This window comes from Camellia sinensis, chromosome 11 (assembly GCF_055761805.1).
Source record: "Camellia sinensis isolate YWXY chromosome 11, ASM5576180v1, whole genome shotgun sequence".
Classification (NCBI taxonomy): Eukaryota; Viridiplantae; Streptophyta; class Magnoliopsida; order Ericales; family Theaceae; genus Camellia; species Camellia sinensis.
This window is the reverse complement of record NC_138971.1, coordinates 36,474,260-36,492,848: the sequence shown is the minus strand read 5'-3', so window position 1 is coordinate 36,492,848 and position 18,589 is coordinate 36,474,260. Positions and strand designations below refer to the sequence as shown.

Sequence of the window (18,589 nt, the reverse complement as noted above, 5' to 3'; positions counted from 1 at the left end):
CGGGGGCTCCTGCCGTATGAAATTTCCAGCATACGATGCATTTGGCGGCGGAACCGACATTCCGCAGGCTAGATCCGCCACGGATCTTTGAAGGTCACCAATCATTCCCATCAACTCGAATATGGTGGGCTCACGGGTTTGAAATAACTGGGGTTCCCAGATCGGATGTGCGGCAGGTGACCTGGGTGGGTGTGGCACTCCACCATCGGTATAACCTTGCAATGTGATTCCTTGGTCTAATGTGGCTGCCATAACAACAATTTCTTCCGAATTTTGCGTCATCACGAGTTTCGCTGAACTGAACAGAGGTGATGTGACTGGTGACTGATGGATCAGATGGACCGGGCTGGTGACTAATGAATCTGAAGAACCGGTGAGCCTTTTCCTGTCTTGCCTCAGTAAAGGGGAACACTGGTTGCTCTGAACCGAGTCTTTGAACTGAAAGAGAAAACATGCAGCATCTCAGCCCAATCCCACCAATACAGACATGAATATAACTGAATAACTGCATTCGACCACTGATCACTGTTCCCAAAATTACTGTCCCCAAAACTGAACCTGATATCCGCAGATATAACTGATTTCCGAAAATACTGAACTGGTGCCCGCAAGCCTAATACCCAAAATACTGAACTGGCGCCCGCAGGCCTGATGCCCAAACTCATACACTGATATATGCATTCCTGTAGAGATGCACTCTAAAGCACATAGCAGATAAGTGAGAGCCAAAACACCCCTATGTTGGGGTAGAGTTTCCCTGTCCTATTTTGTCAGGAGCTAGGATTTCACTACGCACGCAGCGGTTTCAAACAACCTATATATGGGTAAGCAACCTGTCCTAGTTTGGAATGGTCACTATGGATCCGAATATGCACTAGGTCGAATGGTCAAAAGGGTGCCCCGGTAAAACCGGGGTTTGTGTTCCCATACTGGCAGAGCCCCCAACCGGTCAGCCTTATGGTCATGCCTTGACAAGACAAGCCTCCGGCAAACCGTTCAGGAATAGCAGATGGCAAACACGGTGTCCTAGGCGCACCAATGCAAATGCAATGCAAAGAAACACACAAGTGTAGTCAAAAATAGATATCATGAGGTCGAGTCAAGTTCTCTAAATCCCCAGCAGAGTCGCCAGAAACTGTAGACGTCCCCGAACGCTCCCGGGAGGAACGAGCTCCCGTTCTGTTCATTTGGGGTCACTACAGCTCAGGACTCTCAAATTTGTCACGGTTCTAAGTCTGAACCAAAGAGTCCAAATCTGGCAAATCGTTTTGAGAAAACAGATTTTGAAAGAAGTGCCAAACATGGACTGCTTTGCCAGATACAGAGTCGCCACCTAAATGTTTTTTAATGGGAAATTTAGGAAACCCTGACTCGGTGCCAAAGGCCACGTGTCCGTCATCACCAAAGTTGCCTCGGCTCGGGAACTTGGGTACGATTGGGGAAGGTCACTTCGTGAGCACCCCCGCTCGCCCGATCAAAGATCGGCCTCCACTAACCATGATATCTATTTTTGAAAACTTTGTGTGTTCTTATTCCGGTTATTAGCCTAGGTTACTATGTGATGCACACAGCATATAAGTATAGACGGGGTCGCCCGAATTGGAACAAAACATTTCATGCTTGTTTATTTGAAAGATGGTTTGCTACTCGCAAGTAGGCTTAAAATGCAGATTTTGCCACCCGCAGGTGGGCTTAGAAAAGATGGTTTTGCCACTATCTAGTGGGCTTAAAACTCATAGTCAATGATTTGTTCCAATTTAAACAACCCAACCTTCACCCACAGGCATTCAGGCAGTTATATCACATTAGCAATTAGCCTCATGGTAAGCATGTTATTCATGGCAGTCACTCACACGCATGCAAGGATGCTAAAGCATAAAACTTACCGAGTACTCCAAGCCAAAAAAGAAGTTTTATTAGAAATCATGCATGATCCTAAGTATACAGAAATGCCTAATGCAACACATGCAAAAATGCAACTATAGCAGGCTCGGCTATTCTAAGCATGGCATATGGGAATGCTACAGCTAACATGTATTCAATTTGAAATTGAAAATACAATGCAGTTAGTATGATGCGCCGAGCCCGGTGCATGCAAAACAAATGAATGATGCAAACATGCTGTCATACTGTATGTTAACTGAAATACGCCCTAATCTAACCATCAAAAGCGGATAAATAAAAGGGAGAAAGACGCGGGGTTGGAAGACATACATCACACTCACGCACACTTATTACAGTTGTGCCCCCGCGCAGAGGGTCCGAATAAATAATACAGTCCCGAATAAAAGAATAGTACAGTCCAAATAATATACAAATTCCTAATTAATTAATCAAATTAACTAAGAAAGCTGTAAAACTGGCATGCAAGCCAGGGACTGCCTTGCTCCTGATGAATGATGCATGTCTGGGCTGCCTTGCGCGGAAATCCACTGGGATGCCCCAATTAGCCTCTGTTTACACTTGTTCTTGAAATGCGTGCCAAGCTCCAAAAAGTTATCGATTCTTCATTTTGCTGCAACAGAGAGCAGGAGAGGGGCATGGCAATGTATTTTCACAGATATATGCATGCCTCGATCCTCGCGCTACCAATCACGCATACCGATGCATGATGGCCGAGGAGTCGAAATGTGCAACTCAATATAAAATGAATGCACGTGTAAACACAACAAGAACCTAGCTCCATTATGGATGATCCGGAGTGTCGGTGACTTGGAATTGAGACACGTTCCGTCACTCGGAGTACGGAACGCACCTCGTTTCCCGTGCCCGGGCTAACTCCTATCCCGAACACGATGCAATATGCATGATATGCATGAGATGCAACTAAGATACAATCCTAACATACACAATGTTATGGAAATGAGATGCCTCAAAATGCGTGCACACGGGCACACAAACCGAGGCAATGGCATACGCAATGCAATATGGCTAAAATGGCATATAGAATGCAACATGGACTTACACTAACATGAGAGAGCCTCAGCCACACTCACATAAGAGGCCGATGGATGAAAATGAAGTGCCTCGAAATGCGTGCACAGGGGCACGCAAACCGAGGCAATGGCATACGCAATGCAATATGGCTAAAATGGCATATAGAATGCAACATGGACTTATACTAACATGAGAGAGCCTCAGCTGCACTCACATAAGAGGCCGATGGATAAAAAATGAAGTGCCTCGAACTGCGTGCACACGGGCACGCAAACCGAGGCAATGACATATGCAATGCAATAGCATGGAAATGGCATATAGAATGCAACATGGACTTATACTAACATGAGAGAGCCTCAGCCACACTCACATAAGAGGCCGATGGATAAAAAATGAAGTGCCTCGAACTGCGTGCACACGGGCACGCAAACCGAGGCAATGACATATGCAATGCAATAGCATGGAAATGGCATATAGAATGCAACATGGACTTATACTAACATGAGAGAGCCTCAACCACACTCACATAAGAGGCCGATGGATAAAAAATGAAGTGCCTCGAAATGCGTGCACACGGGTACGCAAACCGAGGCAATGACATATGCAATACAATAGCATGGAAATGGCATATAGAATGCAACATGGACTTATACTAACATGAGAGAGCCTCAACCACACTCACATAAGAGGCCGATGGATAAAAAATGAAGTGCCTCGAAATGCGTGCACACGGGCACGCAAACCGAGGCAATGACTTATGCAATGCAATTGCATGGAAATGGCATATAGAATGCAACATGGACTTATACTAACATGAGAGAGCCTCAGCCACACTCACATAAGAGGCCGATGGATAAAAAATGAAGTGCCTCGAAATGCGTGCACACGGGCACGCAAACCGAGGCAATGGCATACGCAATGCAATATGGCTAAAATGGCATATAGAATGCAACATCCTAATGGAATTTCAGCACTGAAATGTGGGGAAAACAGCCCCGAAATGAGGCGAAAACACACCTGATGCATGGAATCTCTCCCGAAATGCAAATTTAGGCACATAGAATGAACTACAGCTATACAAAGCATGCATAATTGGTACATGAGATGAAAAGATAGAAGCAAGACAGCCTCAAAATAACCATTTTTACAGTTCAAAGCATGGTCAAACAGCTAACAGAAACAGGGCAAGACTAGCATGCAAAAATGGCCCTAAATGTGAGGTTATGAAGCAACTCACAGCTGATGACCTCAAACAGGTTGGGGCCCTTCAACAACATTGAAGACGGGCCAAAAATAAGAACATTCATAGTTTATGGCAGCCCCGAAATCAGTATGAAAACATGCTAGAAATGCAATGCAAAAAATGGCCAAAAGGAGGGATACAACACAAAGTATATAAATGATGCCTCAAACCATGAAAGGCTCTTAATGAAACATGAATAATGGGCCAAAATAAGACCTTTTCTAGCTCTGTAAAATAACCAAAAACAGAAGCACAATGGGCTGCCAAAGCATGCAAAAATGGGGACCAAAAGAGAGATATAACACAAGGTGTATAAAATATGCCTCAAACAGTGATGAGCCCTTCTTCAATGTTGAAGAGGGGATCAAAATAAGCCTATTTACAGTTTACAACATACTCCAAAACAGATCACATATAGGCTAAAAATATCATGCAAGAAAATGGCATTTAAGGAGGATATTGAAGCAAGTGCAATATGGAGGGCTCAAACAGGGTTGAGCCCTTAAGTAAAAGTGAAAAAGAGATCAAAATAAGGCCACTTTCAGTTAAGGCCGGAGCTCAAAACAGCAAGAATGGATGGCTTACAAATGATACAAGAAATGGACCAAAAACAAGGGAAATGAAACTCACCCTTGAAGACAAGTCTTTAGCAACTCTTGGCTTGAGTTTGCAGCACCCTTAGGCCTTGGAGAACACCTTCAAACTTTTGGAATGGAGGATGGAAGGGTGGGGTTTGGTGGTGTAGAAGAAATGGTGGTGTTGGACTTGGAGGTTTTCAAGGAAATGAGAGAGATGGAGGAGGATTTTGTATACCAAGCTTGAAGATGATTTTTTCTAACCCCCAAGACCAATGTTTCCTGTTGGTTATATGGACCAAAGAGAGGGAGCAAAGGTGGGGAAAAGGTGGGGGAAAAAGAGGCAAGTTTTCCCCCAAAAAATATCCCCCGGATTGAGATATTTTCTGGGGGATACAGCTATACAGCTGTAAAGTGTGTTTGGTGAGGATCATGGCCGGCCACCTTTTGGAGTTGCAGGTGGCCGGCCGGCCACCCCCCCTAGCCGGCCGGCTAGGGGTCAAAAGGGTCAAGTTCATTTAGTGGCCGACCACCACAAAAAGGTGGCCTCCCAGGTCCCCTCATCACAACCCTATGGTTCGAAATTGGCAACTCTAAAACAGGAGAGAGAACAAGCCATTTTTAGGAGGGGTTCAAAAGGTTCAATTGGATTTTCTGGCCAGCCATATGATATTAGGATCCTCCCATGTGTGTACAACACAAATATGTGGTTTGGGGTTGAAGAAAGTGGCCCCAAGGTGTTCAACATTGGCTCGGAAGTGAGAAAAACGGGCGCCGGAGGGCGAAAAGGGAATATAACTGGTTGCTAAGATAATTGCTGGCCTCCCACCCTCCAATGACCTTCCTGGTGATAAAACAGAGGTACCTGCCAAAAATGAACGAAAACCGATGCAAAACGAATGCTCGGGGGCCAAAACACGCAGTTCGGGGTCCCGAAAATGGGCTGTTAAGCACCAAAAGTGGCGTTCGGCCACGAAGTGGGTCTCTCAGACCTCAGTGTCTCTCAAAAGGGAGAAGATAAGATGTATGCCAAAAATTAGAGCAAATGGAGATGGTTAAGCGGTCCCGAACCGAGGCACACGGCTTGACGGCTCCGAAAACCGGGAACCAGGCCCCGAAATGGGCAAAATGGCCTATAGCCGCAAAATGTAGCCCACGGCCACTGAGAGATGGTCTACGGGACCTCTCCCTCCCCTCAAGAAAAGAAACAGAGAAAACCAAGTCTGGTTCGCAAACCGAGGCAAGGCACAAAAGAGGGTTCGGAAATCCAGAGGCAGGGCTCACGGCCGCGATTCTGAGACTTCTGAACGAGCGCGATATGCAACATCACCAAGTGCCCAATTGGTGACGTCTGAGTCTTAAGGTCGGTCAAAAATGGGGTGTCTACATGACGAATTCAAATTCAGCCTTCTCAGTCTCGAAACTCACCAAAGAAAACTATGATAATTGGTCTATCAAAATGAAGGCGATTTTAGGAGCCAAAGGAGTATGTGGGTTCGTAGAAGAAGGCTATATAGAGCCTCCATCAAAAGAAGAAGAAGACAATCTGATGATTACCGAAAAGAACTTTCTTAAAAATTAAAAGAAAAAGGATTCAACCGCAAGAGAACCAATTCATGCAGGACACGACGAATCAACGTTTGAGATCATTCTAGGAGCAAAATTAGGAAAAGAAATTTGGGATCTCCTTCGCCAAACCTTTTGAGGCGCAAAACAAGTTAAGAAAATTCGACTTCAAACTCTACGAGGTGAGTTTGAATTAATTCAAATGAAACCATCTGAGTCAATTTTTGATTACCATACTGGACTTATGGTAATTGTAAATCAAATGGAGAGACATTTACTGATGTTCGTGTCATGGAGAAGATATTGAGGTCCCTAGACCCAAAATTTGTTTGTGTTGTAGCCATTGAAGAATCCAAAGAATTGGAAGAATTAATAGTCGAAGAGCTCGTGGGTTCCCTACAAGCCCATGAACAAAAATTGGCAAGACGAGATGGAGAGAAGCCGCTCAAGCAAGTTCTCCAGACAAAGCTGAATTTTAAATCAAAATCATCCAATCGAGGCTGATTTCAACCAGGTCATGGACGAGGAAGATTTCAGCAAAATAATCAATATCAATGTCAAGACAACAAAAGAGGATCTTGGCAAAACTCCCCAAGAGCTCGAGGAAGAGAAAGATTCACCCAACCAAATCAACAATCTGGAAAAGCTCTAGTATAGTGCCAAATATGTGAAATTTTTGGACACTCCACAAAGGACTGTTGGTATCGAAATACCAATACTGAAGGAAATAAAGTCCATTTTATCAAAGAATGGGACACAGGATCCACCAGTTTGCTTGCATACAAAGACAACGAGGCACAACAAGACAACTTATGGTATCTTGACTTTAGAGAAAGAAACCATATGAATGAAAGTGCAAAAGAGATTGAAGAAAAAGATCAAAAGGCCAATATAACAAAAGAATTGGCAGAAGAAGAGCAAGACAAAGAAAGTGTTAACAAAATCACATCAATTGCAGAAGAAACAGAAAATTCAGAAGAAAGAGTATCTGAAGAAAGAAAAGTTATAACAAGTCCAATCAAACTTGATGAAAGACAGATGCAAAGCCAAGGAGTTAATGAAGCAAGAATGGAAGCAATAGAACTTCCTAAAGAAATTCAAATAGATGCTGAGTTTGACAAAGAATCAAACTGGGATTGACAATCAAATGCTTAGATGAAGAGCATACCTTTAGATAACAGCCAAGAAAAGGAGTCACCAGACATGGAGACCACAATGACCCCACACTTACCGCAAGAGGAGATAAGCAGCATTTCAAGTAAAGGATCACCAATTCAAGACATCTATGACATAACTAGACGCATCAATGAAGATTTTGATTTATTCTATCTCTTCATAGGTGATGATCCAATAGGAATTGAAGAATCTCAACAAATGGCAAAGTGAAAAAGTCATCAAGATAAAACATTCACGGAATGTCTAGGAATGAAGAAAGTCCAATGCAATGCTCATACTAGAAAACAACTAAAGAACACAACACTGAAGGTCTACCACCAGTACAAGAGAAGAATCAAATATATGGCATACAAACACTTGAGGACAAGAGTAAAGATCCTTACAGCAAAAGAGAAAGCTATAATGCTTGCAACTATTGAAAGAATGAAGAAACCCACCAAATTGGATTTGAGGGGGGATGTTGAAAAATCCAAACCCAACTTAACAACAAATTACCAAAAGATAGAAGAAGAAAGAAGAAGAGTTGAGAAGTTGGAAGAAGATTGAAGAAACTCCATGGAAGCTCCATGGTCAAAACCTTCACCATGAAGGATATGAGAAAAATGTGGAATTGAGCTATACACAGCTCATAGCCATCAGGTCTTCATACATGGGCTTAGGTCTATAAATAGATTACATTATTTGTTGTATTAGATAATGAAATCAGATGAGATAGACTATGAGATAAGAAAAATAAATACTGCAGGTACTCCAAAATTAAGAAAGAAAAATTTAGTGTTTGTTCTTCCAAGTTCCTTCTCAATATATCAGTGGGATTCCATTCCCATATCTCATCAAGTGGAATTAAATTTTCCATCAGTGGTATCAGAGTATACAAAGGAAATTTAACGTAATTTCCATCAATATATACCTCTTCATCCATGGAGAAATGCATTATTGACATCAAATTGATGAATAGACCAATTTTTAATGGAAGCAACAAATAAGAGAGCTCGAACAGTGACGAGTTTGGCCACAAAAGCAAATGTATCATGGTAATCAAGCCCTTTCACTTGGTCGAATCCCTTGGCAACTAAACGAGTTTTATAACAGTCAATGGTACCATCAGATTCATACTTGACTTTATAAACCCACTTACACCCAATAGGCTTTTTTTTGGGTGGTAAAGAAGTAAGACTCCATGTGTGATTGTTTTCAAGAGCAATTATCTCTACAACCATAGCATCATGCCAATGTGGAGTTATAACTGCTAGAGAAAATGACTTGGGCTCTTTTGTGGAGAAATAACAAATAGGAAGGCTCAATGGACAAATGAAAAATAAGTGTAGGAAATATAATGATCAAGAGAATAGTGAATACCTGTCTGACTAGAAGGCATTGGAGGTGGTAGTGTATCATGTGATCATGTGAGACCACCGAACAATAGTAACCTCTGAGGTAAGCTTGTTTCTTTCTTTCACGTTGGGTATCAATGGGAGGTTGATTGTTGGTGGGATTATTGATTACAGATGGAGCAGTGGCAGGTTCAATAATTGGGACATGCGAAGTGGTAGGTTTAGGGACAAGTACAAGAGGTAGGTAGATGATCATGGGCTTCAACAAGTTCATTATGAATGGTGTGGCAGCGTTGGAAGGTATGGATGATAGGAGGTGGTTTTTTTGAATCAGATTTGGTTTTGTTGTCAATTTGGGTTGATGTGGTGCATAATCGAAGTGTGGATGATCCTCAAGAGGCAAGGAAATGACTAGTGAGGGATTTGGGTTTGAGGAAATATCTTTAAAAGGAAAAATAGTTTCGTGAAATGCAATATCTCTTGACACAAATGGTTTTGGTTTGAATATCATAAATCCTGTATCCCTTTTGTGCATAAGGATACCCAACAAAAACTCTAGGTTTTCCATGCTGGTCAAATTTGTGCTTAACTGTAGCATTATGTGTAACGCCCTACTACTGGCTAGTCCAAGTAACCTGTGGGTTTTGGGTCTTGTTGGTAGACCCATAGGTTACTTGGGCCAGCCGGTAGTGGGACGCTACATTATATGCAAAACCCAAGTAACCAAAAATATGAAGGTGTGAATATGAAGGTGGGGCTGAAAAAAGTATTTCATATGGTGACTTGTTTTGAAGGAAGGGCGTGCAAATGTTTGATTAAATATGCTGCAGTAAGAAGACATTCTCCCCAAAATGAAAGGGGCCAGTTGGCCTAAAATCTTAATGCTCAAGCAATCTCCAAAAGGTGTTGGTGTTTGTGTTCAACTACACCATTTTGTTGGGATATAGATACGCAACTATGTCGATGAATGATGCCATTTTGAGAAAAGAAATCTTGCATTTCATTTCATAAAAATTTTGTTCCATTGTCAGATCGGATTTGTTGAATCTCAGGAAGAAACTCATCACCATCACCAAAAACATGTTTTTGATTTGACAATGATAATGAGTTTTACCATGAAAAAAAAAAAAAAAGATTTAAAATGATAAGAGATAATGAGTCTTAAAACGTAGAAGGTATATCCATGTGCACCTAAAAAACACATCGCTCATGAAAGAAAGTAACTGAGTACTGATGGGATTTTGTAAGTTGACTAACAGATAAGAGATTAAATTTAAAAGATAGGATTAAAAAACACTATCAAGTTGTAAGGTTGTGAAAGAGTCACAGTACCGATGTGAGTGATTTGTGCATCAGAACCATTAGGTAATTGAACATAGAATGCACTAGTGCAAGGTGCATAAGATGAAAAAAGGGATAAGGGAGAGCACATGTGGTTGCTAACACCTGTGTCAATTATCCAAGTAGAAAAGAATGGGATGGAAAGAGCTATATACTTGGTAAGTTGGCATGTAAATGGGTGCCACCTGATGAGAGCATGGCCAGAATATTGTTATATTGCTCTTGAGTAAACATTAGAGTAGTCACCATTGCGTGATCATTGGATCGAGTAAATCCTGAAGTAGATGGATTCGAAAAATTCTGATTCCTGGAAGAATTCCTTGGTCTATCAGTGGGATAACCATGCAACTTAAAACATTTATCTGTATTATGGGTGTTAGAATTATAGTAATCACAGTGCATCCACAGCTTTCCCATTTGGCGATTGTATCCACCAATATTGCACTGACTAGAAATCGTGTTATGCCGATTCGATGATCGATTTGAGTGAGGAGCCCTGTTATTGGTGCTAATATTAGCACGGATTTGAGCTGGTACAGACCGAGTTTCTATGCTATTCATAGTGGCCAAATTGACCATGAGTGCAGCGGCCTCTGGCAGGGGTTGACGAGTGTATCTCTTGTTGCTTTTCTTATTGTCGCGCTAGAGCATAAATCTTGGTGGCATTTGGAAAATGATCCATTAGGAGGATATGACTTCGAATAGTAGAGTAATGTTCATGGAGGCCTTGAAAGAATTCCATGGCATGATCTTGTTGATTGACAGCAGCGTTTGCTTTCCATGGCCACAAGTGCAAGGTTACACAGTACAGATAGAACTACGTTCATCCCATTGTACTTTCATCTTTGTAAAATAAGTCGGATGAGTCTTCTTGCTTTGTTTTAGCAATGGATTGCTTCAGTTGATAGATTTTTAGCGCATTAGTTTGAATGAATCGATCACAAAGATCAAGCGATATCTCTCTGACAGTCTCAGCATAGAGTATACTTTCATGGATCTTGCTTCCTATCGAGTTGAGAATCCATGAACCGACTAGATCATTGCATCGCTCCCATTGATGCAATTCCTCAAAGTCCTTGGGTTGTTCAATTGATTCATCAACGAATCCAATCTTATTTTTGGTGCGAAGCACCATGGTCATTGCACGAATCCATGTTCCGTAGTTGTCTCTTGAGAGGAGTGGAGAGACTAAAACAGCAGTAGGACTATCCGAATGATGTACTAAGAAACGATCGTTGTTTGATCCAACAACTTTTCTTGAATTCTCTTTCTCTGGCATGTTTACGAAGTGTCAGATCTTTCACTGCTCTGATACCATAATACAAAACAGTTTTGGAGAAAAGGTGAGAGACTTCTCTGTATATTTGAGATCTCTGCATTCATCTATATTTATAACACAATGTATCTTGCTTTGCAAGAAAAATATACAACAATTAAGGTAGATATACAAAGAAAACATAGCAGAGCAATCAACAGAAAATCACTAAAGTTATGGTAACAATTAAGGAAAGAAATCTTCCAAATCTTCTACGCCCAAATCTAACATTATCACTATACTATTTTTCTAATAGCTTTTAGTCATATTTTGTTACTGAACACATTTAGATCAAAATTGGATGCTTCCAAATAATTTGAAGTTATGAAAGAACATGCTTTGAGGATAAGTTCTTTCGAAGTAGAAGACGATTCTTTGGAGTTGGAATCGCTTGTTTCTTAAAAGGCTTCCATTGATACTTAAGGATCTTAAGTAACATAAAGGGATTGGAAGCAATAAATTTAAGTTTCGGCCTAGATGGCTCAAACTCAGTTACTGCAACCATTGCCTTGTGTTTGACCTCCCATTTATGCTCCTAATAGAGATCACCCTGATGATTTGAAAGAAACATTATTGTAAATGCAAAAACACATTTTAAAAACTAGGACGTTAGAGGATCAAAATGCAGATGAATTTTATGCTTCTAACAAGAATAAGGATGTTAACAAATTGCAAACTATCTTTGTGATTCCAAATGGATTGATGGTATGATGCAAAAGTATGGCTCCTTTGTCCGGTAAAATTTATGGTTGCTTTTAGTCGCATTTCTACTGCTCAACACATTCATTTATGTTTTATTAGGTTCAAGGAGTTAAGGGTAGCTTGGTAATTTTCAGAATTCCTTGATACTGGTTTTAGCTCAGTTCCATCGTCATAATGTGGGTTATACTATTGTTTTCAGTCTCATGAATGGTGAATATCCTAGTTAGTACAATACATAGAGTCCATATATGAATTGTGAGCATATGCTTATATTTTCTTTTGTAAAATGCAGTGCCTAATTATCTCTTGCGGTATCTGTAAAATAACTTTAGTTCACATTTGATGGAAAATACTATTTATAATCCTATGAGGCAAGTCATTTTCATTACTAAATCCCGGATATCAAGTTTTATTTGTTTTCGAAACTCAAATGATTCTAATTATATGGGGGTTCTGGTGGTTATATTTAGATATTTTGGTTTTTAACTTCCATTTTCAAAATATAGTTTATTATATTGATGAGGCTTTTGAGGTATGATATGTTAGAGATCTCATGGGACCATGGATTGCTTTGTCATGAATCATATGCTATTTGTGAATAAAAGATGATCTCATTCACCAATATATAGATATTTTTTTTTTTTAGCTTTACTGCCATAAACAATCATGGTAAAACGAAATGTATAACGAATACAATACTTGCTCATTCTTTTTAGAATATATGAGACTCTCTGATGTGGTTCAAGAATAAGCAAGCTTCTGAGATTAAGAATTTGAACATGATGTGTAGGATTGATTTACTGGTTCTCAATGTTTTTTGAAATATGAATGTCTTGCAGTTTTCATGTCTATAAAAATGATGGAAATGTTTGCTCGCATTCATGATTGGGGGCTCTAAATGCCTAAATATCAAAACCAAATTTTGATATCACGGGATCGTTAGAATATTTGCAATGAAACAATGGATCAAGCTGGACTTTTTTTTTTTTTTTTGATCGGTAAAAAAAACTTTATTAACAAAGGCTAAGAACAATAAAGCAAAGGGAAGAGCAAGAAGCATCAAAGCTAAATCCGAGCACAACCCAAAACAAAAATGGTTGGAGAGAATCCCCCAAAGGCACAAAAAAAAAAAGAAAAGAGGGGGGGGGGGGGAAGGGGGGGAAAGCAAAACAATTACAAACAAATTCAAGACAGCAAAAAAAAGCACAACAGAAACAATAGAGCCACCATTGCTACACCAAGAATAGCAGCCATTGGTAAACCAAAAGCACATAAAACTAATGGCAACACAAAAGCTTCAAAACCAAGCAGAAGGAGAGCAACTCACAGCACCAATCAGCCATTTGATTTGTGCACAGGTCGAACATAAGCAACACTCCAAAATGATAGCAACATCCAATCCAAAAACCAGCAACATCACAACGTAGTCAACATTGACCACAGAAAATCTGTTCTCAAGCAACACCTCTGATCTGTTTAAAATTGTGAATGAAATCATTAAGAGACATGTACTTCTGTCTTTTGGACCCATTTTTCCCTTATGTTCTCTCAAACTTGTACAAGCAATCTGTATTATGAATGATTGAATTTCTGAATTGGTCGCTGCTAATCTCAGTAGTGGTCTTTGCAAAAGAATAGATAAATAGATAGATAACAGAGTGTTGGCCTCCGACGTGAAATATATCATCTTAATAGCCTATTACGATGTTCTTGAATTTGAGGGGCACCATTTTTTTTTTATTTTTTTAGAGAAATTCATTTTCTTGAATGAAGCCGTTTGAGTCAACAGCAAGCATCTGAGAAAATGTCATTTTTTAAGCTTTCATGGGACAGGAACCTAACAATGATCGGAGGAGAGAGGTTTTTCACCCTATTTTCATCAATGGTTCCATCAAATTTTATAAATTTTCACATAAAAAAAAATTATCAAATAAGTGAATGAAGGTTATTCAAATGCAAAAGAGCATTGAGACAGCTGTTTAATGAATTATTGCATTTAAATGTCATCATATGGCTTCATGAAGTCTTAATATTTTTCATTCGCTTTCCTAATGATTTATGTTTTTTTGGGTCTTGTTTCTTAATATGATTTCAATCAAGCACTGTACAAATTGAATTATTATAAGCTGAACTCTTATAGGACTACCTTATCAGACTCCCAACTTCTAAATGTGTAGTTATCCAATCTGTGCAAGCATGACCGAATTGCATGATTTTCAAGTCTTAGTGGCTTACTGTGTATTGTAACAATTCACTTTCCACGTATATAAAGCACTGCTGACATAAAAAGTTTTGGAAGAACTGAAACTTGATTGAACCATAATGATATTGGAAAATTCATATCCCTTCAAGATGCCCACTAGCTTAGGTGGTAAAAAAAAGTGGTAACAACATCAAATGCTTGGATTCAAGGTTCCAATATCAGATGCGCTAATAAAATAAAAAATGATCACTTCAAGTTGTTTGTTGTTGAAACTTATCTGTGATCCTCACTTTTGCAGAGAAACACTGACAGTGGTGCTGGAAAAGATAACATTTCAGATGCTCCAAATGGCTCCACCAACCATATAAAATCCTTGAACGAAAAATAACCTTCTCATTCTCCATCAAATCTAGTGTTTGGCTACCTTAACCTCTTCTCCAATGGATGGAATACTCCAACAATTTCATCACAAACAGTTAAATACTAACATACAAGCACTCACAAACAGTTATATTACAAACAAGCACACTAACTAACAATTTCAAGCACTAGCAAACTGTCAATCTCTAAGCCCACTTTTGTATATTGGTACATTCTCTTTGATGGAAGCTTTCAAAGCAGCATCTTTGTTTCATTCAAAACAAAGGAGGCAAGCCAAATCACAACAATCTTCATCCTATAACATATTATCATAGTGGTTTTTAAATTTTCAGCCAAAGGATATACAAGTACTATAAAAAACAATGAAATTCAACTTGAGAAAAATAAAACTCACCATGAAGTTGCATTCCTCATAATCTTCCCGGGTTAAATCTTTTTTTTTTTTTTTGGGGGGGGAGGGGGGGGGGGCGGGGGTGGCAAAAGAAAAGAACATGACAAAAAATAGAAGCAACACAAAAGACGTGACATTATTAGATGTTTCAATGCACTAGCTCACAAGTTAGTCCAGAGTTTTCTACTTTGTTCTACTTTGAATAAATTGAATACAGGTAGAACCAAAACAATGAAACTCAAATTGCAATTGCATCCTGATTCTTATTCTTGCCCATTTTTCTTGCTTTCTTGGGTTCACTTCCGGTAGTTTCTGTTTGAACTAATTCACCATAAAGTTATGGATAAATAGAGGAGAGCAAAAACTTCAACAAAAATAAAATACAAATTCAAATACAAATTGAAGAAGGCATTGTTTAACAATTGGTATTGGATGAAGCCAAGCCAAGTTAATCAGCTTTGTTTTTTTATTGACAAGTCATATATTGGAGAGGAAAGCATGAAAAAAATAGAGACAAACAAAGGTGGAGAAGAACTGACCCAAGATAAGAAATATAATTTTGACATTTCAATAGGAAAAAAGAAAGAAAAAGGATGAATGAAGAGCGTTTCCTATTCCACTTTGTGAAGGAATTTATTTTAGTGGGACAAATACAGATTGGTTTATTGACATGAATCATGTATCAATTGCAAAATTGAGGTTACTCAAAATTTTATCATTCTTAGTAATTTTGTAATACGATTTTCATATTGTCTTCACTCTCCATTTAGGTTTTAATATTTAATTTACAACTTTTAAGTTCTCAAATAGTTTTAAAAAGTTTAAGCTTTAACCAGTGTAAGTTGGCATAAATGTATAGTATATCATACTCAATACCATACAGGTAGAAATTTGTCAAAAAGGTAGACAAAAATAAAAGAAAAAGTTTTATTAATAAGCAAATGAAAATTTATAACAATAATAATTTAAATAAAAGAAGTTCAATTATTTTCTTAAAAATTGCTAAAGAAATTTAAGTATTCATGTATCGTATTGATTGCGTATCTCGTACTACATAGTGTATAGTAAGATACACTTAACTTAAGCTACATATTGATGAAATATAATGATTTACCTCTAAAATGATCAAACTGTAAAATATGTATTGTGAATCGTAAGATACAAACAACACTAGAAAACAAGCATATGCAAGATAGATCTCCTTTATTTAATGTAGGGTTGAATCCAAAATGAGAAAAGAAAAGAAAATAAATAAAACATAAATACGAAGAAGAAAATACCTTTAGAAGTTGTATCATTACACAAACTCAAAGGTCACCATAGACTAGAGTGCTGTCAATCATCACTTTCAGCCAACTGTCTCCAATGTTCTCTTGCTCTTCCTTATTTCTGGCAGATTCCTCGACATAGGGATTTGATGAAGATCATGGAAAGAAGAAAAAGAGTAAATATGGAATTTCACATGAAGCACATTTAGGGTATCAAGAATTAAAGATTTGGAATAATTTTTAGTCTTCATGTCATTATAGTAGGTTTTAATAATTAAGGGTATAATGTTAATTCCAATAATTGTCGGACATGGGCTGTAGGGGTCACCCATGGGCTTTATTTTGGGTCAAGTTATTAAACGGGTTATTATATATAGGTTTTATTATGTCTAAAATAATCTTAGTGGTCAAAAGTTTAAGTTTTCTATTTTGATATTGAAGTAGAATTAGAAGTCATTAAAGTTTCCTATAATATTTTTAGTTTCCAAATTTGAGAAATAGTTCTTATAGAATTAGGAGTCTTTAGCCTATAAATATATGTGTAATCTCAATGATTCAATAGCAGAGTTAATATTATGAAAATTTGAGATTGTGTTTGTGTGATTGGCTTATCCCTTGCGATCCCTTGCGAGGGTGAAGCACTTCTCTCTCTCTCTCTCTCTCTCTCTCTCTCTTCTTCCTCTTCTTCTTCTTCTTCTTCTTCTTCTTCTTCTTATTCTTCTTCTTCTTCTATCTAGCAAGGTTACTGTTCACAGTGCTTAGAACAACCACCCAACTGCCCCTAAACACTAGTGTTTTCATTCCCAAAACCCTACCCTTTTTCAAAGCCTTAAACTCCTATTTTTTTTAAACACTTTTGCAACCACAAAATCCCACCAATTCCAACCCTATAAGTCTATTGTTGCTGCTGCCAGTATACTTAACCCGGGCTCACTACTTGCAAGAAAGTAATCCCTACTCGTCCTACATCAGTTTGGTATCAGAACTTTAAGATCGTACTTTTATTCTCCACCATTTTTTGGTTTTTTTTAATTTAATTTATTTTATTTTTGACAAAGTAGTTTTATTGAATACCATGTGACAAATGCTAAATTGAATTCCAAGTTCGAAGCCTTCTCAAAAGCTAATGAGGCTACCAAGGAGGATGTTGCAACAATAAAGAGTGATGTGCATACTATCAAAACAACTTTGAATGGATTGAGAGCATCCATGGAAAGATTGTTGACTGCTATTCTAGAGAAGACTAATATCCAGGAGCAAAAGGATGATAGTGTTGAAGATTTTGAAGAAATTATGAAAGAACAAGATGAACATGCTGCTAATATTGAGGATATTGAAGAAAGGAAGGCGAAAATTAATTTGCTTACTAAAGAAAGCATGAAAGATACTCATGATCAATGTTCTAAAGCCAAGGAAGCCAAAGAGAATGATGAGAATGCAACTGAACTTTCTGCTCTTCACAAGAAAAATGAAGTTCACATTGAGTTTATTATTTCTGACAAATTCGATGTGATCGATGGATTCTTGACAACAATGAACTTTTTGATTTTCTCATCGTTCGTTCCAAACAATCAAGTTGAATGGTTGCAAGTGCAATATTCCATAATCCTTATACTTCAACATTATAAAACTCGAGGTTGATTTTTTTCTAATGGAGGGGAGAATGATGAAGATCATGGAAAGAAGAAAAAGAGCAAATGTGAAATTTCACATGAAGCACATTTAGGGTATCAAGAATTAAAAATTTGGAATAATTTTGAGTCTTCATGTCATTATAGTAGGTTTTAGTAATTAAGGATATAATGGTAATTCCGATAATTGTTGGACATGGGTTGTAGGGGCCACACATGGATTTTATTTTGAGTCAAGTTATTAAATGGGTTATTATATATGGGTTTTATTATGTCTAAAATAATCTTAGTGGTCAAAAGTCCAAGTTTCCTATTTTGATGTTGATGTAGAATTAGAAGTCATTAAAATTTCCTATTATGATTGAAGTAGAATTGGAAGTTATAGTTGGTTTAGAATATTAGCAGTTGCCAAATATTTTTAGTTTTTAAATTTGAGAAATAGTCCTTATAGAATTAGGAGAGTCTTTAGCCTATAAATATATGTGTAATCTCAATGATTCAATAGCAAAGTTAACATTATGAAAAT

At 38.3% G+C, this 18,589-nt stretch overlaps 1 protein-coding gene across 1 annotated transcript; it reads right to left on the bottom strand.

The window, feature by feature from the left end:
• Positions 1–10,995: 10,995 nt before the first annotated feature.
• Positions 10,996–11,451, bottom strand: LOC114310605 (uncharacterized). The gene has a single exon (XM_028256648.2). It carries the CDS (start codon positions 11,449–11,451, stop codon positions 10,996–10,998), a length of 456 nt encoding a protein of 151 aa, XP_028112449.2.
• Between the last annotated feature and the right edge of the window lie 7,138 nt (positions 11,452–18,589).